The sequence below is a fragment of the Ranitomeya imitator genome, chromosome 1 (assembly GCF_032444005.1).
Source record: "Ranitomeya imitator isolate aRanImi1 chromosome 1, aRanImi1.pri, whole genome shotgun sequence".
Taxonomy (NCBI): domain Eukaryota; kingdom Metazoa; phylum Chordata; class Amphibia; order Anura; family Dendrobatidae; genus Ranitomeya; species Ranitomeya imitator.
This window is the reverse complement of record NC_091282.1, coordinates 937,005,092-937,027,223: the sequence shown is the minus strand read 5'-3', so window position 1 is coordinate 937,027,223 and position 22,132 is coordinate 937,005,092. Positions and strand designations below refer to the sequence as shown.

Genomic DNA, 22,132 nt, shown 5'->3' with positions numbered 1-22,132 from the left:
ATGCTGATGTACGGTATATGGCATTAACATATGCCATAGTGCTCTACAGAGTGTGTCACCATTCACATCGGTCCTAGTCCTTGGTGGGACCCTCATTTTATTACTTCCCTATATACAACTGTAAGCCAAATAACTATATAGAATGCTTGGGAAGAAAACTTGAAAACTGGGAGGATGGGGGATGTGGACATACAAACTCCATTCAGATACTGTCCATGGTCGAATTCGACCTCAAGAGCCCCAGGGAAGAATCTTCATATAATAGAACTGTCGGAAAAGCAAGTGAGGAAGCACAAACACGAAATAAGAGGGCACAGGTATTTTTATTAGTGGACTCTGGGCATTGTACCACAAGTATGACAGCAACAGGCAAAACTAGTGAATAAGTGGCAATATAATCCCTTCCTAGCCTGCAACCAAAGCACCAAAAATGGAGCTGTTGTGACTACGTATGATAATCCAATTCCAAAAAGAACTGGCAGTTTCCTGTATTGTCCAGACTAGTAATACTCGAGTATGCAGGTCAGGGTTGTTACGGGGACAGTGAGTATCACTTTACCTTAGAGGACTACAACATGCACATATTCCCCATAGAGGGAAGCAACAAGTACACAAGGGAGACGGTATGAAGAGACTGACTTAGTTTTCACCTTTCTGTGCCTACGACTGTACCTACAGCAGTTCATCTGTTTCTGTGGCGACATAACACATGCACGAGTGCTACAGTTGGAGGGGACATGGCTGGGGCAGAGCACACGAGACGATGGAGTCAGCAGGATGGACGACGTGGCCGAGCACCCTCAGCTCTGGACGGTCAGCTTCTGCTCTGTTAGCGAGGCCTGCTGGGCGACCGTTTTGTTCTCATGGCTGCGTAGTTTGGACACAACGTCCAGGAATGCCAGGCTTTGCACTTCCTTATGCAGGGGCTCTGTGAAACACAAGAAAGAAATATTTCAAATATTCAATGATTCCAGGAAACACTGTGTGACAAGGACAAGTTTGCGAAATACAAAGACGTGTGTTCCACCTGCCGGGTGTTGTACGGTCGCCATGAGGCAGATGGATTCAGAAATGGGAGGTACGGCACCACCTCGTAACACCAGGCCAAAGTTGTAATAAATATCAGCATCGTATAAGGAACAGATGACGATGTATCATGCCATGGGATATGACTTACCGGAGCCCATAACCGCACAGATCAGAACCATAGAATTGTACTTTATCTCTGGAGCGCTCCTCTCATCTGATAAGAGCCGGTGCAGGACCTGGACGAGCTTGGCATTTTCCAGCTCACATTCTGCGCCTTCTAGAACAGACAGATGGAAGAGAGTCAGAAACAAGACAACGACTTCTCTTTATCATCGCAATGAAGAGACCACTGATGTGAGGGCAGCACGGTGGCTCAGTGGTTAGCACTGTAGGGTTACAGCGCTGGGGTCCTGGGTTCAAATCCCAGCAAGGACAACATCTGGAAGGAGTTTGTATGTTCTCCCCGTGTTTGCGTGGGTTTCCTCCGGGCACTCCAGCTTCCTCCCACACTACAAAGACATACTGATAGGGAATTTAGATTGTGAGCCCCATCGGGGACAGCGATGATAATGTGTGTAAAGCGCCGTGGAATATGTTAGCACTATATAAGCAATGTATAACAACAACATGTACCAGCTCATATTAAGCTGGCTCTATATGCTGTGATTTTTAGGCTGGGTTTCTACTGAGCACTAAGGCTACATTCACATTAGCGTTTCCCGATGCAGCGTCGGGAAACGCTGCGGCGCCTCATGCGCCCCTATATTTAACATGGGGGACGCATGGACATGCATTGTGCTGCGTTGTGTGACGCATGCGTTTTTTTTGCCGCAAGCGTCGGGCGCAGAAAACGCAAGAAGTTGCATTTTTCTTGCGTCCAAATTTCGGCAAAAAACGACGCATGCGTCGCAAAACGCAGCGTTTTCGCGTGCGTTTTGGTGCGTTTTTATTTGCGTTGTGTCGCCGACGCAGCGGCGCACAACGCAAATGTGAACGTAGCCTTAATCATCGTGTGGGGAAAACCCTGATTCCAGCAACATGTCACTTATTGGGCTGCTTGCTGCAATTTTGACAGAATCCCTGATTTATCTGCTGCAGATCTACCATTTATCAGAATGCTGAGCACTGTAAAACCCCACCCATACCACGGTGTGGCAGCTTTTTGTGTACACTGTGCATAGGCAGAAATCCTGATAAATTTGCTTTGAGGTTAGAAATCCCTTGTGATTAATATGAAACAATTTTCCACACAAAGCTATCCCAATATAAAAAAAGCAATGTAAGGCACATAATCGATGGGTAAGAGAGCCCAATAATGCACAATCGATGGGTAAGAGAGCCCAATAATGCACAATCGATGGGTAAGAGAGCCAGATAATGCACAGCAAACTGTGTGAGGAGCCACAATACATCAGTAAGTTTATAACAAGGAACATATCCTTTAAAATACTCACGTAATTCTAACGCTGCTATTAATCCCAGGGCAACAAGTGCTTCATTCTGCATTATTACATGTTCGCTGGTTGCCATGGTGACTAAGTGCTTGATGCCACCACTTTCGACAATGGTTCTAATTACATCCTATGGCAGAGAGAAATCAAGCAATAAAAGAAAACACATTTGCATGAAATTGTCATCATTCTAAGTCTCTAATGGTCAAATATAAACTAATAAGAAAGTTGGAGTCAGGTACAGCCGTCTGCCAGAAGTGTCACACATCAGCACCATCAGAGCATTACCTTATTACAGATGGAGAAGAACCCAAATGACTACTATGGGCTCCCGAACCTTGCCTGCTATCAATAGGGCACCCTAGAAGAACAGCAATGTGATGGGGAACACTTTCTCATTACATCCCTGAACCTCCGGTAGAACAATTATAGGTAACTAGATGGTGGCCCGGTTCTAACGCATCGGGTATTCTAGAATATGCATGTCCACGTAGTATATTGCACAGCCCACGTAGTATATTGCCCCGCCACGTAGTATATTGCCCAGCCACGTACTATATTGCCCAGTCACGTAGTATATTGCCCAGTCATGTAGTATATTGCACAGCGACGTAGTATACAGCACGGGCACGTAGTATACTGCCCAGTCACGTAGTATATTGGCCAGTCACGTAATATATTGCCCAGCCACGTAGTATATTGCCCAGCCACGTAGTATATTGCCCAGCCACGCAGTATATTGCCCAGCCACGTATGTAACAGGTTAAAAAAGACTTAAAATAAAAAATAAACATTGTATATACTCACCTTCCGAAGGCCCCTTGTAGTCCTGGCGCCTGTGTGCGGTGCAAGCGGCAGCTTCTGGTCCCAGGGTTGGTATGAGCGCAGGACCTGACGTCATGGCAGGTCCTTCTCGCATAGCATCCTTGGCCCGCAACCTGCCTCTTGCACTGCCGAGGAGAGGACAGGACGTCGGAGGGTGAGAATAATGTTTTGTTTTTTTATTATTATTTGTAACATTAGATCTTTTCACTATTGATGCTGCATACGCAGCATCAATAGTAAAAAGTTGGTCACACAGGTTTAATAGCGGGCCCTGACTGCGGGGAGGAAGGAGCGTCCATTTTGCCGGCGGACTGTGCCCGTCGCTGATTGGTCGTGGAAGTTTTGCCACGACCAATCAGCGACTTGGATTTCCATGACAGACAGAGGCCGCGACCAATGAATATCCATGACAGACAGACAGACAGAAAGAAAGACAGAAGTGACCCTTAAGACAATTATATAGTAGATGTGATATCGGATTCTTGCTGCCCAAACCACAAGCAACATGAATCAGAGCCTGGTATATTTTTCTGTGAAACGTTGTGACTTTTCAGGTAAAGTATATTTAAAAGATCTGGCAGGAGACCACAGCTGGGAACCAGACCAGACCGTCTTCATCCCTGGCCGCCTCTTCCCAGTACCGCTGCAGGTGACAGTTTTCTCACTATGTACACACAAGGGAGAGACCTGTCAATCATCTGCAGCACTGGGAAGAGGCGGGACGTGAGTGGTGCTTGAGTTGTCTCGTCTTCGGCAATAGTCCTTAGCCAAATCTTTAAAGAAAATTGTCACTGAAATGCCATTGCGTTTCACAGGAAAATATGCGGCAAGTTCCCGTAAATTAACCCTTTTGTGGGAGGCCTGATTCAGGATTGCTGGTACCTCATACGTTGGTAATATTGCAAGTACATGTTAACTACAAGTCTGGGCCATTTTTGGATGGTAAGTTACTAGTTTCTCAAGTTGCTAACTGAAATATTACTCTACGAATGTCAGAAAATTTATGATTTCCTGTTTCTTCACAACTAGCATTCCACTTTCGTTTCTGTGCAATGCGGATCCGACAGCATTCACAAGTTATTTCTTTAGTGGTTTTAGCTTTTCCCGCAGTTGAAGTGTTCACCAACCTTTGATTTGCTGTGCCGTATGAGAGCTGAGAGCAGCCGGTTCGATTCCCCCATAACCCCAGCATGGTCTTTGGCTTCACACCACTCTACAAGGCGCTGAACAAGTTTGGTGTTCTTCCCCAGTTGGTCAGCGGCTTCAGCTAAAGGAAAGATATAGGGCCCAAATCATCACTTGCAATTGATTCAAGTCACTTTTCTTTCTATATCTCGTGGCATTTGACAAGGACTTTGTTTTATTTTTCATTAATTTGGCACAAAATCAAAATGCTACTTATTTTTATCCTCAACCATTTTTTTTCCAACTTTCCCGTACCAAACGTAACACATCCTTTAAAAAGTCACAAAAATGTGCCAGACTGAAAACTCCACCAAAACCCTTACTCCCTGCAGGGCCTGGATTGAGATGTGCAAAAAAAAAAAAAAAACTCTGCCCACAACATCGTGATAAGCAAAGTGGTTGAGAAAGAAAAAAAAACCTTAAAAAAGAAAAAAACAACTTAAATAGTGTTGTAAGCATATAGAGAATGAAGCGCAAATATTAAAAAGGAGCAAATTTGGCGATACATCATATGACTATAAGGTTGTGTGCTCACGTTACGTATTTTATGCATTTCCGCCGCATTTTTTGCATGTGGACCATTTTGTATGTGCCTTGCCAGTCTCAGAACTTTCTAGATACATACATACACAAAGTTGAGAGATTATAAAATTTACCCCACACAGTTTTCAATGGCACACATACAGCTACCATTTTGTTGATAGGGTCTCAAAACTTTGCATTGTACATAAAACTCAGTATTAATCCTGACAAGTTTCACCACCAAAGCCCTGTAGTTCATTGCCGCTGAACAGCATTGTAACACACACCGCTCTAACATTGACACATCATTTCACATTGCAACACAGCATGTATTTATAATATATATAGATTATATAAAGCGGGTGAAATAAGTATTGAACACGTCACCAATTGTCTAAGTAATTATACTTCTTAAAGGTGCCATTGACATGAAATTTTCACCAGATGTCGGTAACAACCCATCCAATCCACACAGGCAGAAATCAAACTATGGATGTCAAATTACGTTATGTGTAATAATGAGAAATGACAGGGAAAAAGTATTGAACACAATTACTAAAATGTAATTAGTACTTCATACAAAAGACTTTGTTAGTGATGACAGCTACAAGATGCCTCCTGTATGGAGAAACTAGTCGCATGCATTGCTCAGGTATTATTTTGACCCAATTCTTCCACACAAATACTCATCAAATCCTGAAGGTTCTATGGGCGCCTTCTATGAACTCTGAGCTTTAGTTTCTTCCATAAATCTTCTACTGGATTCAGGTCAGGTGTTTGGCTGGGCCATTCTACCAGCTTTATTTTTTCTCTGAATCCAATTGAGAGAGTTTCCTTGGCTGTGTTTGGGATAATTGTCATACTGAAATGTCCTTGTTTCATCTTCAGCATCCTTGTAGATGACAGCAGATTTTTATCAAGAAAGTCTTGGTACATTCACCCATCCTTTAATTATATGAAGCTTGTCAAAGCCGTAAGGCTGATAAACCACCCATACCATGATGTTCCCACCTCCAAACTTCACTGTTGGTATGGCGTTTTGGGGGTGATATGTAGAAGCTTTTGGCCTCCAAACATGCTGTGTATTAGAGTGTAGACTTAAATTTTGGTCTCATCTGACCAGACTATATTCTCTCAGAATGTTACGGGCTTGACTAAATGTTGTAGAGCAAACTTTAAACAAACTTGAAGATACTTTTTGTTCAGCAATGTAATTTTGCTAGGTGAGCGAACAAACCGGCCATGGAGGTTGAGTGCATTATTTATAGTTTTCTTTGAAATAATTGTACCTGCTAATTCCATATCTTTCTGTAGCTCTCCAACAGGCGGTCTTTGGCTCTTGGACAACTCTTCTGATAATTATTTTCACTCTTCTATCTGAAATCTTGCTCGGAGAACCTGGTTGTGGCCGGTTTATGATGGAATTATGTTCTTTCCACTTCCAGATTATGGCCCCAAAAGTAACCAATGCCATCAGCTGCATGTTTTGTAACATTAAAGGGAACCTGTCACCCCCAAAATAGAAGTTGAAGCATTCTGGAATGCTGTAGATAAGCCCCCGTTGTAACATGAAAGATGAGAAAAGAGGTTAGATTATACTCACTCAAGGGTGGTCCCGCTGCAGTGGGTGTTGCGGTCCGGGGCCTCCCATCTTCTTACGATCACGTCCTCTTCTTGTCTTCACGCCGCAGCTCCGGCGCAGGCGTACTTTGTCTGCTCTGTTGAGGGCAGAGCAAAATACTGCAGTGCGCAGGGAAAGGTCAGAGAGGCTCGTCACCTGCGCACTGCAGTACTTTGCTCTGCCCTCAACAGGGCAGACAAAGTACACCTGCGCCGGAGCCGCAGCGTGAAGACTAGAAGAGGACGTGAACGTAAGAAGATGGGAGGCCCCGGACCGCGACGCTCATCGGACCGGACCGCAGTGGGACCGCCCCTGGGTGAGTATAATCTAACCTCTTTTCTCATCTTTCAGGGCACATCGGGGGCTTATCTACAGTATTCCAGAATGCTGTAGATAAGCCCCTGATGCCGGTGGGCTTAGCTCAACTTCCATTTTGGGGGTGACAGGTTCCCTTTAAGGTTGTGAAGGTCTTGAGATGGCTCAATGGTTTTACCCATCACGAGATGTTTCTTGGGTGGCACTCTGGTAATATGACACTTTTAGGCCATCAGTTGAACTAGCGGATATTAATTTTCACTAAGCGGCAGGATTGCTTTTTAATTACTGGTAGATTTCCATGGCTTTTGAACCTCTCCCATCAAACAATACAGCCACCATCTTTAAGGCAACTTTTACAGTATTTTAGTAAGATGTATGTACAGTATATCCTCAATCCCCTATGCATAGCACAAAAAAGACCTATTATACCCACACGCAGTGTGGTCTGACCCAGCGCCTCCTCCCTTCTCACAACTGCCGTCCTCCTGTTTGCTTCATGTGGATGACGCGCTTTATGTCATCCACACAGTGTACCAAAATCGTGCTACTGTGCACTTGTGTCTGCCGTGGCGAGGGCAGAACAAAGTACTGTAATGCACATATGCTGGGAAAGCCAAAGAGCGCACATGACCCAGAAGTAAAATTGGCGCATGTGTAGTACAGTGCTTTGCTCAGGAGCGCGACTGGGGGAAGCAGGAGGACGACGATTGCGATGAGAGAAGAGGCACCAGACAAAGATCAAGAATGCCCATTGGGCCAGACTGCACCGTATGGAGGTATAATTACCGTATATGTATTTTTTGTGCTATGAGAGGGGATTTACAAGAGGCCTCAAAAAGTGATGGCTGTAGTTTATATTGTGAAAACCTGGCGACAGGTTCCCTTTAACAGACATTAGAATCATATTACACAAATTTGCAGAACAAAACATTATTAATGAAATACATATCGGCACCCTCTACAGCTTGTTCTTACCTTGAGCATCTATTAACATCCGTAGTGTTCCCAGTAATTTAAACTGTACTGGAGGCATTTCCGACTTCAGAAACTTCAGCACTTCTTCCGCTACTCCAGCGGACAACATTTTTGCTTTATTCACAACTATGAAAAAGATAAAAACGAAAATGTCGTAACACAAGCTATTATGTGAGAATGTTCATGTGGTCTACATATAGATATGTAAAAGGGCACCGGCTGGTTCATGTTGGCTGGTAATTATGTGTCAGAATAATAGCCCAGTTTACCTTTAGTTGTACATGTCATTTTCTGCTTTAGTTTTTCACCTTGTGCTGTATCTTTTAATAAAATCTCTCGCTCAACAAAGGCTCAAGCACAGAAGAAAATTGCTGTTCTTAGCACCGCACAAAAGCAATTTTATTTTAATGCTCATACAGCAAGGTCAGTAAGTGCTTCCTGGGGTCCTAATGACAGGGGCCCATTAGAAATCTTTGACATGCGGCCCTGACACAGATTTTGTGGCTTTATGAAGCAATGGAAAAATCCTGAACTTGATTGATGGGAAATCTCAGTACATCAACTAAATGTACAATGGTATACAATTTACATATATGGATGGGAAAATATTTGTAATTATTTATCCTTATAAAGATATGAATTTTTGTAATATACTTCACTCACTTATCTTGCATCTGTCTCTCCCAAATCCAATGCTGTTTCAATGCAGTTTATGCTCCTTTAAGCTACTTTCAACTGCTGCTCAGCAAGATCCTCAACCATACTCAAACAGCCTGTATATAAGACTTTCCTTCATTTTAGCCTCTTTGCTCCCTGCCAACAGCACTCAGACATAGGACATTACAAAATCGGATTTTCGGAATACAGGGCTTGATTCTTTGCTGAGCAGCAGTTGACCTGAGCTTCTAAAGGAACAAGAACTGCGCAGCATATTGTAGCATGGTATTTTGAGCAGAAAGTTAAAGTATATTACAAAAAGTTTTTTTACTTGGAGGATAATTAAAAAAAAACCTGTTTCTGTTTAATCACTTCTATTACGCAGATTGAATGTCAACAGGATAATCAGAATACACCTACTTGAGGACTAGTTTTCAACAATGGACAATTTACACATCTTGGTTGTAAGAACATAATAAAATCCATAGCATTTTTTGTACTGGGAGAGACTTGCAATAGAAATGTTGTTCAATGCAAATACCAATTCCATTCTGATGGACGTCAGCACTTGTATTACTTACCAGGAATGGCCAAGTTTCTTAGAGCACTAAGAGCAGCATGCTGTACAGTTACATTGCCTTCTTCCACATGTCTGTCCAAAAGATCTATGAGCTTCTGAACAATGCCGTTGTCCACCATATGAATGCAGTTCCCATCTAAAAACAGATTGCAGGCAACATTTACAGGAATGGGTTTAAATCAGTACTAGCAAGTATGCAAATTGCATCTTCAGAGAGGAAGAGGACTTGAACTCTATAGCGCCACCTGTTGGAGGCAGCGATCTTACAAGTCACTATGGACCCTTTAACGAGCCTTAAAATATGACTTCGGATAAAAGCCAAATCAGAATCTGAATTTGCAGACATGGTGTTTCGGGGGGTGTTGCCCCTAATCAGTGCAAAGTATGAGATCTGATTTGGCTAGGTGAGAGGCTAAGACTGTGGAGAGTGACATACCGGCTCAGGCATGACTTTACAGCAGAGAATACATCCTAGCCTTATCTTTGCTTTGCTCCAATTTCTCACAAAACAAATGCAGTACAATATTATGACACACAAACAAACCCAAAAACAGTCGGCAATTCACACCACAACCACTGGGTGTATAACCCACCCTACACCACTGATTAGCAGCTTTCTGCCTATGCACAGTGCACACAAAAAGCCATTAATCAGTGATGTGATCGGACTTATACTGAGCTCACGATTCAGAACTGGTAGACCTGCAGCAAATAACACACTGATTTTATCAAAACTGCAGCAAGGAGAAAAGTAAGTGAAACATCAGGGTATCTGTCCTTACATCATGATGCTCTCAGAAGGGGCAGTAAAAACCTGGTTAAAGATTCCCTTTAAAGGGACTTTGCCAGCACAGAATGACTGTCCAAACCAAGTCCCACAGCTTGGTGCTTCATGGTGGGACCTTTAATTTAAATATAGCTTCCCTCAATCTCCACCCTGCTCTTTGCTTGACATCTCTGGCTTCATGGAGCCAGAGGCGGGTGGAGATAAATGGAAACCAAACAGGTGGGAAGGTGTATTTAAATGATTGACCCCGCCATGAAGCACCGAGTGCTCATTCTGACAGAGTCCCTTTAAAGGTCAGTCGGGGTGTAAAGACCCCCATTGGTGTCTGACATTTGATGGCCCATTACAACTTGAAATTTATGTTTTTGCTCATGTGATGAAACATAAAGGAATACATGCTGCCGATGTGAACTCAGCCTTACAAAACTAAAAGGTGATTACCATTTCTAGCAAAATTGGCTATTGCCAGGGCGCCAGCTAACTGTAGCTGATGATTGTGCGATGGAAGCCAGGACAGAACCCTCTGAAAGACGCTGCCTTTTCCACCTTCAAAAAGCTTCTGCATGGACTCATCTGTACAAAAACAAACAAAAACAAGTCAAACTCTCAACACAAACAGCAATTCATGGACATTTAGGAAAAACTGTTACAAAAATACAATACATTGAATTACTATTTATTCAGAATAACTTCCCATAGGCCTAATGCATCTAGAGAGAATCAAAACACACATTCCGAAGGCTGCAGCCAATTTTGTACCTATGGATAGCTGTAGTGTTCGCAGTAATTTATACTCTATTGGAGGCTTTTCGGACTTACAGGACGTCACACAAACTAACTGTACAGTTAAGAACCTTTTCCTTTAGAGACAATTTATTTTACACGCCATCAACCACCTCTTAAAAGGGAATGTGTCATCAGAAAATAACTGTTTTAATCGGGTTTTTATGTTAAAGGGGTTCCCTACTACATGGCTACCCATTTTTAAATTAAGACCCCCTTTTAAAATACATATAACATATACCGACCGCCTGTGCTAGGACGATTTCAGCAATGCACTAGGCTTCTCAGGGCTCACATGACATTGTTATGCCACATGAGCCCTCCAGCCAATCAGTGTCCACTAAATGGAGGAAGTGAGAACACATCAGGCCAATAGCAGACTCTGATTGGTTGTAGGGCTCTCATGGCACAACAGTGTTACGCATGCTCGAGAGACCAAGCACCAAAAACACTGGAATGGTGCCAGTGAGTATATGTTATTTTTATTTTACAAAGGGGACTAATTCATTTAAATAAGGGTTGTCCAGGTAATGGATAACCTGTCCATGTGCATTTTTTTTTTTTTTTAAGTGGCAAAGGTTTTTTTTTTAATATATCACGATCTGTATAGGAAACATGACACTAAAATAGCCACAGTGGCAAGGCTGAAAATTACAAGACTGCAATTTTTTTTTTTTGTAACACAGATTGTTCTGAAAAATAAAAAAGCCAACAATTTAAAAAGAAAAAAAAAATATCAACAAAAACATTTAAAGCAAAAACCTAATTTAAACGATATATCATTTATTCATGATACTTAGTATTTAAATTATATTTACTAATGCCAGGTTTGATGTAAAAGTTTATGAGATTGAAAATCCCTTCAGTATATCTGAATAGTGCTGCTTGTAAATGTAAAAGAAAAAGGGCCAAGAGAGATATATGACAGTCTCAAAAATGTCGGAAAAAATCCTGCTACTTGTGAATATATTCTAATGTTGTTGACTTTTAACCATCTCAAACTATCTCCTTATTATGAAATATTATCAGACTAGAGCAGCGGTGAGAAATTAATTTCCCCGAGGGTCCACATAAGAGCCCGTGACTGATGTGGAGGGCCGAACCAATAGGAAGAAATTAATCCTGATCAATATTAATACTAACATATTATAATTATTTTATGTTAATGTTAATTGTACCACTTAATATTGAGCAGAATTAAGTATGCGGACTTCCCCCTATATATCGTTTGAGTGGGCACATAGCCCCTTCTATTATCGTATGAGCACAGACACCCCCCCTATATAATGGAGAGCCCCTACACAGCCCCTTATATACCATAAGAGCCCCCTACAGTGAAGGAAATAATTATTTGATCCCTTGCTGATTTTGTAAGTTTGCCCACTGACAAAGACATGAACATTCTATAATTTTAAGGATAGGTTAATTTTAACATTGAGAGACAGAATATCAAAATAAAACGCAGAAAATCACATTGTATAAATTCTATAAATTTGCATTTTGCAGTGAGAAATAAGTATATGATCCCTCTGGAAAACAAGACTTTATACTTGGGGGCAAAACCCTTGTTGGCAAGCACAGCAGTCAGACATTTTTTGTTGTTGATGATGTGGTTTGCGCACATGTCAGGAGAGATTTTGGTCCACTCCTCTTTGCAGATCATCTCTAAATCATTAAGATTTTGAGGCTGTCACTTGGCAACTCGGAGCTTCAACTCCCTCCATAAGTTTTCTATGGGATTAAGGTCTGGAGACTGGCTAGGCCACTCCATGGACCTTAATGTGCTTCTTTTTTGAGCCACTCCTTTGTTGCCTTGGCTGTATGTTTTGTGTCATTGCTTTGCTGGAAGACCCAGCCACGACCCATTTTTAACCCCTTTCTGACATCGGACGTACTATCCCGTCGAGGTGGGGTGGGCCCCTATGACCACGGACGGGATAGTACGTCCAGCGCGATCGGCGGCGCTCACGGGGGGAGCGCCGCCGATCGCGGCCGGGTGTCAGCTGCCTATCGCAGCTGACATCCGGCACTATGTGCCAGGAGCGGTCACGGACCGCCCCCGGCACATTAACCCCTGGCACACCGCAATCAAAGATGATCGCGATGTGCCGGCGGTGCAGGGAAGCATCGCGCAGGGAGGGGGCTCCCTGCGGGCTTCCGTGAGCCCCCCGCAGCAACGCGATGTGATCGCGTTGCTGCGAGGGTCTTACCTCCCTCCCTGCCTGCTCCAGACCCGGATCCAAGATGGCCGCGGATCCGGGTCCTGCAGGGAGGGAGGTGGCTTCACAGAGCCTGCTCAGAGCAGGCACTGTGAAGCCTGCAGTGCTCTAAGTGAGATCAGTGATCTGACAGAGTGCTGTGCACACTGTCAGATCACCGATCTGTGATGTCCCCCCCTGGGACAAAGTAAAAAAAAAAAATTTCCAAATGTGTAAAAAAAAATAAAAAAAAAATATTCCTAAATAATGAAGAAAAAAAAAAAATATTATTCCCATAAATACATTTCTTTATCTAAATAAATAAAAAAAAAAACAATAAAAGTACATATATTTAGTATCGCCGCGTCCGTAACGGCCCGACCTATAAAACTGGCCCACTAGTTAACCCCTTCAGTAAACACCATAAGAAAAAAAAAAACGAGGCAAAAAACAACGCTTTATTATCATACCGCCGAACAAAAAGTAGAATAACACGCAATCAAAAGGACAGATATAAATAACCATGGTACCGCTGAAAGCATCATCTTGTCCCGCAAAAAACGAGCCGCCATACAGCATCATCAGCAAAAAAAATAAAAAAGTTATAGTCCTGAGAATAAAGCGATGCAAAAATAATTATTTTTTCTATAAAATTGTTTTTATCGTATAAAAGCGCCAAACATAAAAAAATGATATAAATGAGGTGTCGCTGTAATCGCACTGACCAGAAGAATAAAACTGCTTTATCAATTTTACCAAACGCGGAACGGTATAAACGCCTCCCCCAAAAGAAATTCATGAATAGCTGGTTTTTGGTCATTCTGCCTCACAAAAATCGGAATAAAAAGCGATCAAAAAATGTCACGTGCCCGAAAATGTTACCAATAAAAACGTCAACTCGTCCCACAAAAAACAAGACCTCACATGACTCTGTGGACCAAAATATGGAAAAATTATAGCTCTCAAAATGTGGTAATGCAAAAAATATTTTTTGCAATAAAAAGCGTCTTTCAGTGTGTGACGGCTGCCAATCATAAAAACCCGCTAAAAAACCCGCTATAAAAGTAAATCAAACCCCCCTTCATCACCCCCTTAGTTAGGGAAAAATAAAAAAAATGTATTTATTTCCATTTTCCCATTAGGGCTAGGGTTAGGGCTAGAGCTACGGCTAGGGCTACAGTTTGGGTTGGGGCTAAAGTTACAGTTAGGGTTTAGATTACATTTACAGTTGGGAATAGGGTTGGGATTAGGGTTAGGGGTGTGTCAGGGTTAGAGGTGTGGTTAGGGTTACCATTGGAATTAGGGTTAGGGGTGTGTTTGGATTAGGGTTTCAGTTATAATTGTGGGGTTTCCACTGTATAGGCACATCAGGGGCTCTCCAAATGCGACATGGCGTCCGATCTCAATTCCAGCCAATTCTGCGTTGAAAAAGTAAAACAGTGCTTCTTCCCTTCCGAGCTCTCCCGTGTGCCCAAACAGGGGTTTACCCCAACATATGGGGTATCAGCGTACTCAGGACAAATAGGACAACAACTGTTGGGGTCCAATTTCTCCTGTTACCCTTGGGAAAATACAAAACTGGGGGCTAAAAAATAATTTTTGTGGGAAAAAAAAAGATTTTTTATTTTTACGGCTCTGCGTTATAAACTGTAGTGAAACACTTGGGGGTTCAAAGTTCTCACAACACATCTAGATAAGTTCCCTGGGGAGTCTAGTTTCCAATATGGGGTCACTTGTGGGGGGTTTCTACTGTTTAGGTACATTAGGGGTTCTGCAAACGCAATGTGACGCCTGCAGACCATTCCATCTAAGTCTGCATTCCAAATGGCACTCCTTCCCTTCCGAGTCCTCCCATGCGCCCAAACGGTGGTTCCCCCCAACATATGGGGTATCAGCGTACTCAGGACAAATTGGACAACAACTTTTGGGGTCGAATTTCTCCTGTTACCCTCGGGAAAATACAAAACTGGGGGCTAAAAAATAAAAATTTTTTCCCACAAAAATTGTTTTATTTTTACGGCTCTCCATTATAAACTTCTGTGAAGCCCTTGGTGGGTCAAAGCGCTCACCACACATCTAGATAAGTTCCTTAGGGGGTGTACTTTCCAAAATGGTGTCACTTGTGAGGGGTTTCTACTATTTAGGTACATTAGGGGCTCTGCAAATGCAACATGGCGTCTCATCTCAATTCCTGTCAATTTTGCATTGAAAAGTCAAACAGCGCTCCTTCCTTACCGAGCTTTCCCATCCGCCCAAACAGTGGTTTACCCCCACATATGGGGTATCAGCGTACTCAGGACAAATTGTACAACAACTTTTGGCGTCCAATTTCTTCTCTTACCCTTGGGAAAATAAAAAATTGGGGGCAAAAAGAATTTTTGTGACAAAATATGATTTTTTATTTTTACGGTTCTGCATTATAAACTTCTGTGAAGCACTGGGTGGGTCAAAGTGCTCACCACACCTCTAGATAAGTTCCTTACGGGGTCTACTTTCCAAAATGGTGTCACTTGTGGGGGGTTTCAATGTTTAGGCACATCAGTGGCTCTCCAAACGAAACATGGCGTCCCATCTCAATTCCAGTCAATTTTGCATTGAAAAGTCAAATGGCGCTCCTTCGCTTCCGAGCTGTGCCATGCGCCCAAACAGTGGTTTACCCCCACATGTGGGGTATTGGCGTACTCAGGACAAATTGTACAACAATGTTTGGGGTCCATTTTCTCCTGTTACCCGTGGTAAAATAAAACAAATTGGAGCTGAATTAAATTTTTTGTGAAAAAAAGTTAAATGTTCATTTTTATTTAAACATTCAAAAAATTCCTGTGAAGAACCAGAAGGGTTAATAAACTTCTTGAATGTGGTTTTGAGCACCTTGAGGGGTGTAGTTTTTAGAATGGTGTCACACTTGGGTATTTTCTATCATATAGACCCCTCAAAATGACTTCAAATGAGATGTGGTCCCTAAAAAAAAATGGTGTTGTAGAAATGAGAAATTGCTGGTCAACTTTTCACCCTTATAACTCCCTAACAAAAAAAAATTTTGGTTCCAAAATTGTGCTGATCTAAAGTAGACATGTGGGAAATGTTATTTATTAAGTATTTTGTTTGACATATCTCTGTGATTTAATTGCATAAAAATTCAAATTTGGAAAATTGCGAAATTTTCATAATTTTCGCCAAATTTCCGTTTTTTTCACAAATAAACGCAGGTACTATCAAAGAATTTTTACCATTGTTATGAAGTACAATATGTCACGAGAAAATGTCAGATTCACTGGGATCCGTTGAAGCGTTCCAGAGTTATAACCTCATAAAGGGACAGTGGTCAGAATTGTAAAAATTGGCCCGGTCATTAACGTGCAAACCACCCTTGGGGGTAAAGGGGTTAATGTCCTGGCGGAGAGAAGGAGGTTGCACTCAGGATTTTACGGTACATGGCTCCATCCATTCTCCCATTGATGCGGTGAAGTAGTCCTGTGCCCTTAGCAGAGAAACACCCCCAAAAAACACAATGTTTCCACCTCCATGATTGACAGTGGGGAAGGTGTTCTTTGGGTTATAGGCAGCATTTCTCTTCCTCAAAACACGGCGAGTTGAGTTAATGCCAAAGACCTACATTTTTGTCTCATCTGACCACAGCACCTTCTCCCATTCACTCGCAGAATCATCCAGGTGTTCATCGGCAAACTTCAGATGGGTCTGCACATGTGTCTTCTTGAGCAGGGGGACCTTGCGGACACTGCAGGATTTTAAACCTTTACAGCGTAATGTGTTAGCAATGGTTTTCTTGGTGACTGTGGTCCCAGCTGCCTTGAGATCATTAACAAGTTCTCCCCATGTAGTTTTAGGCTGATCTCTCACCTTCCTCATGATCAAGGATACCCCGCGAGGTAGGATTTTACATGGTGCCCCAGATTGATGTTGATTGACAGTCATTTTGTATTCCTTCCATTTTCTTACTATTGCACAAACAGTTGTCTCCTTCTCACCCAGAGTCTTACGTATGGTTTTGTAGCTCATTCCAGCTTTGTGCAGGTCTATGATCTTGTCCATTACATCCTTAGAAAGTTCTTTGGTCTTGCCCATGTTGTAGAGGTTAGAGTCTGACTGATTAATTGAGTCTGTGGGCAGGCGTCTTTTATAAAGGTGACTATGTAAGACAGCTGTCTTTAATGCAGGTAACGAGTTCATTAGGAGCGTGCAACTGGTCTGTAGGAGCCAGAACTCTTAATGGTTGGTAGGGGATTAAATACTTCTTTCTCACTGCAAAATGCAAATAAATTTATATAATGTATTCAATGTGATTTTCTGAATGTTAATTTTGATATTCTATCTGTCAGTGTTAAAATTAACCTACTCTTAAAATTATGGACTGTTCATGTCTTTGTCACTGGGCAAACAAAAAAAAAAAAAAAAAAAAAAATCGGCAAGGGATCAAATAATTAATTCCTTCACTGTATATACAGAATTCCCAAACAGCCTCCGATATACAGGAGATGAGCCCCTACATAGTCTCCCCATGATCAGTATGAGACCCACATAGCCTCTCCATGTTCAGCCAAACATCCCATACACATGGAGAAAAAAAACCACCACATACTCACCGTGCTCCTGCTCCCTCGGCACTCTGCCTCGTCTCTCTCCGATGCACTGACTCTCTGCGGTGCACAGATGAAGTAATAAAATGATGATCACATCAGCCGTTTCCTCCACCAATGCATTCACCACTGCCTACATCCCAAGGATGCAGATAGTGGTGACAGTGTGTGGCGGCGGACAGGCAGGAGAGGGCATAGTGCAGCCTATTGGCTACTGTTTCCAGCCCTCACAACTAATTTCTAAGAGCCTTTACTAGAGTTGTTTTCTCCCTACCAGAAGTTAGCTCCCCGATTTCTTGATCAGTCCGGGTTTCAGCGCTGGGACACCCATCGATCAGTAAAATATCATCGATATAGCGATAGTAAACTTGTAAACCCCTTTAATACAATCTGTCATTATAAGGGGAATTTACTGCATGCTATTACGTTTATATTTTGCAACTGTATTTTTATGTATTGGCCAGGCTTCCACTAGAGCATACAGAGCCATGGAAATAAATAAATGGACAGAAGGATCTGTTGTCACGATGTACATACAGTTAGGTCCAGAAATATTTGATCAGTGACAAGTTTTGGCATTTTAGTCGTTTACCAAAACAAATTCAAGGTACAATTATATAGTCAATGTGTGATTAAAGTGCAGACTCTCAGCTGTAATTTGTGGGTATTTGCATCCTAATTGGAGTAAGGGTATAGGATTTACAGCTCTTTGATATGTAGCTGCCTCTCAAATGATCTCAAAAGCTCTTTATTGGGTTGCAAAAGTTATTCTCTTGTTAATCTATCATCAATTAAGCAGGTAAAAAGGTCTGTAGCTGTTTCCAGGTGTGGCATTTGCATTCGGAACTGTTGCTGTGAATCCACAACATGCGGTCAAAAGAGCTCTCAATGGAAGAGAAATCAACCTTCATTAAGCTGAAAAAAAGAACAAATCAATCACAGAGATAGCAGAAAGGTTAGGATTGGCCAAATCAACAGTTTGGCACATTCTGCAAAAAAAAGAAAGAAAAAAAAAAAGAGCACACTGAGGAGCTTGGGCACTCAAAAATGTCTGGACTTCCATGGAAGACAACACTGGTGGATGACCACAGAATCCTTTCCATGTTGAAGAAAAACCCCTTCATATTATCCATTTAAGTGAAGATCACTCTCCAGGAAGGTGTTTCAGTGTCTAAGACTATCAAGAAGAGAAAACTTCATGAGAGCAAATACAGAGGGTTCACCACAAGGTGCAAACCATTAATCAGCCTTAATAATAGAAGGGTCAGCCAGCCAAGTTCTGGAAAAGCATTCTTTGGACAGATGAAACCAAGATCAATCTGTACCATAATCATAGAAAGATGGAGAAGGCTAGGAACGGCTCAAGATCCAAAAGCCACCACATCCTCTGTAAAACATGGTGGAGGCAGTGTGACGGCATGGGCATGCATGGCTTACAATGGCACTGGGTCACTAGTGTTTATTGATGACGTGACTGAAGACAGAAGCAGCCGGATGAATTCTGAAGTATACAGGGCTATACTTTCTGGTCAAATTAAAGGAAAAGCAGCAAGCTTGATTGTCTATCTCTACTGTGAAGTACCATCCAATGACCCAAAACATACTGCAAAAGTAACCCGTGAGTTTTTTTTTTTTTTTAAGGCAAAGAAGTGTAATGTTTTGCCATGGCCGAGTCAATCACCAGATCTCAACCCCATTGAGAATGCATTTCACTTGCTTAAGACAAAACTTGAAAGCCCCACAAACAAGCAACTACTAAAGTCAGCTGCAGACTACAGTAAAGGCCTGGCAAAGCATCACAAAGGATGATACCCAGCATTTGGTAACATCCATGGTTTCCAACCTTTAGGGAGTCATTGTGTGCAAAGGTTTCTCTACAAAGTATTAAAAATGAACATTTTATTTATGGTAAAATTAAATTGTCCAATTACTTTTGAGCCCCTAAAATATTAAAGGCTTTGTAGATATGTGGTTGAAATTCCCAAAGGTTTCACATGATATTTTTGTTAAACCCCTTTAATTAAACCTGAAAGTCTAATCTCAGTTATTTCATTATATATCACAAATAGCAGCATGCAGAATTCAAATCCCAAATTCTGTCATTGTCCAAATATTTCTGGACCTAATGTAGGTCAACTCGCATTCAGCACCTATCTTCCCAGACTCTTGACATGTCACAAATTCTATGTGTACTTACCACCTAATAGCAGAAGGACCATTAGGTCAGAAGCAGTTTTCAGCTCCGCCATATCGTCATCCTTTTCGCTATTCACAGTTTGATGGACTATATCAAGTAAACACTCCACAAGACCAGCCTCCACCAGCTGAAGCTTTATAGCATCTACGAAAAAACAATAGCACATACTATTAACGTCAAGATACAAACTAGCTGAGCGATAACACTAGACGTCTTCGAGATTTTTAATTAAAGTGAAATTCCACTTTTAGGCATGTTCTAGGATTTCAAGGCTGTCACGATTTCTGTCTGTGATAGCCTGTAGTCAAATAGATGAATTATAGCTGATTACGTTCTTGGAAGAAAGCTTTAAAGACTGTTTTTTATTTATTAAGTTATCACAGTGTCAGGATGCCTATGAAAAAAAGTCATATTTTATATCGGAATCTGCTGGACCACAAATGAGAACATCAAGATCCTCAGATTGGAACCTTTCATTAGCGCTACTCCCACAGCGGGTTGTCCGCCTTATAATCAGCACTTTCTTGCCAGAATGTTCACCATGCTCTTTTGAAAACCATGTATTTTATGACTTTCATAGTTTTGACCGAAATGTAATACTTAGACGTGGACTACGTTTACCAATATTGGGTTTTTCCAATGGTTACTGATGGTTAGGACGTCATCAATTCTGGCCCATTAGACCAACAATGTATTTCAGTGGGGAGTATGGCTTGTTTGATTCTTTTACAAGCATCCCTAGAATTGGGTAACAAAAGAAAATCTGGGAGCACCATGATGTATGAGCAGAGACCCAGATTAACATGATGTGTCACATACAGAGCTGCGTTTTGTTGTTTAAATACATTCAGTGTTTTAGCTGCAGGAGATCATCATTACAGGACAACTGTCCTTGTGTATCCTAGTCCAGCCAAGCCCCCAGCACTGCAAAGCAGCTCTCAGTCATTACACTATGTTTACAGCTTTGGTGTGGGGGTGGTTATACACAGAACAACTGAGCTCTGCTAGATCTGCAGCAGAGAAAACTGGCTTTTGGTGCCAGACAAAAACCCTATATTAAAATCGTTAATCTTTATAAGGCTAATATACCGTATATACTTGAGTATAAGCCGACCCGAGTATAAGCCGACCCCCCTAATTTTGCCACAAAAAACTGGGAAAACTTATTGGCTCGAGTATAAGCCTAGGGTGGAAAATGCAGCAGCTACCGGTGAATTTCAAAAATAAAAATAGATGCTCCATACCGTTCATTATGGCCCCATAGTTGCTACATATAAAGCTGTGCTATATATAATGCTCCATACATTGCCCCATAGATGCTCCATATAAAACTGTGCCATATAGAATTCTCCATACATTTCATTATTGCCCCATAGATGCTCCATATAAAGCTGTGCCACATATAATGCTCCATACATTTCATTATTGCCCCATAGATGCTCCATATAAAGCTGTGCTATATATAATGCTCCATACATTTCATTATGGCCCCATAGATGCTCCATATAAAACTGTGCCACATATAATGCTCCATACATTTCATTATTGCCCCATAGATGCTCCACAAAACTGTGCCATATATAATGCTCTGCACCGTTCATTATGGCCCCATAGATTATCCATATAAAGCTGTGCCATATAGAATGCTCTGCACAATTCATTATGGCCCCATAGATGCTCCATATAAAACTGTGCCATATAGAATTCTCCATACATTTCATTATTGCCCCATAGATGCTCCATATAAAGCTGTGCTATATATAATGCTCCATACATTTCATTATTGCCCCATAGATGCTCCACAAAACTGTGCCATATATAATGCTCTGCACCGTTCATTATGGCCCCATAGATTATCCATATAAAGCTGTGCCATATAGAATGCTCTGTACAATTCATTATGGCCCCATAGATGCTCCATATAAAACTGTGCCATATAGAATTCTCCATACATTTCATTATTGCCCCATAGATGCTCCATATAAAGCTGTGCTATATATAATGCTCCATACATTTCATTATGGCCCCATAGATGCTCCATATAAAACTGTGCCATATAGAATTCTCCATACATTTCATTATTGCCCCATAGATGCTCCATATAAAGCTGTGCTATATATAATGCTCCATACATTTCATTATGGCCCCATAGATGCTCCATATAAAACTGTGCCATATAGAATTCTCCATACCATTCATTATGGCCCCATAGATGCTCCATATAAAGCTGTGCCATATATAATGCTCTGCACCGTTCATTATGGCCCCATAGATTATCCATATAAAGCTGTGCCATATAGAATGCTCTGCACCGTTCAGTATGGCCCCATAGATGCTCCATATAAAGCTGTGCCATATATAATGCTCTGCACCGTTCAGTATGGCCCCATAGATGCTCCACATAAA

The 22,132-nt window shown here is 41.8% G+C and overlaps 1 protein-coding gene across 2 annotated transcripts in view; it reads right to left on the bottom strand.

Moving 5' to 3' along the window:
- Positions 1–304: 304 nt before the first annotated feature.
- Positions 305–22,132, bottom strand: part of RAP1GDS1 (Rap1 GTPase-GDP dissociation stimulator 1) — a 168,694-nt gene continuing 146,866 nt past the window's right edge. For both annotated transcript variants that reach the window (XM_069743608.1, XM_069743607.1), the window contains 8 exons: positions 19,727–19,870; positions 10,392–10,523; positions 9,165–9,299; positions 7,927–8,052; positions 4,433–4,572; positions 2,484–2,610; positions 1,178–1,306; positions 305–928 (listed from right to left, as the gene is read on the bottom strand). In XM_069743608.1, the coding sequence (XP_069599709.1) occupies positions 801–928; positions 1,178–1,306; positions 2,484–2,610; positions 4,433–4,572; positions 7,927–8,052; positions 9,165–9,299; positions 10,392–10,523; positions 19,727–19,870 (1,061 nt within the window). In that variant the 3' untranslated portion in view covers positions 305–800. The remainder of the gene's footprint in view (positions 929–1,177; positions 1,307–2,483; positions 2,611–4,432; positions 4,573–7,926; positions 8,053–9,164; positions 9,300–10,391; positions 10,524–19,726; positions 19,871–22,132) is intronic.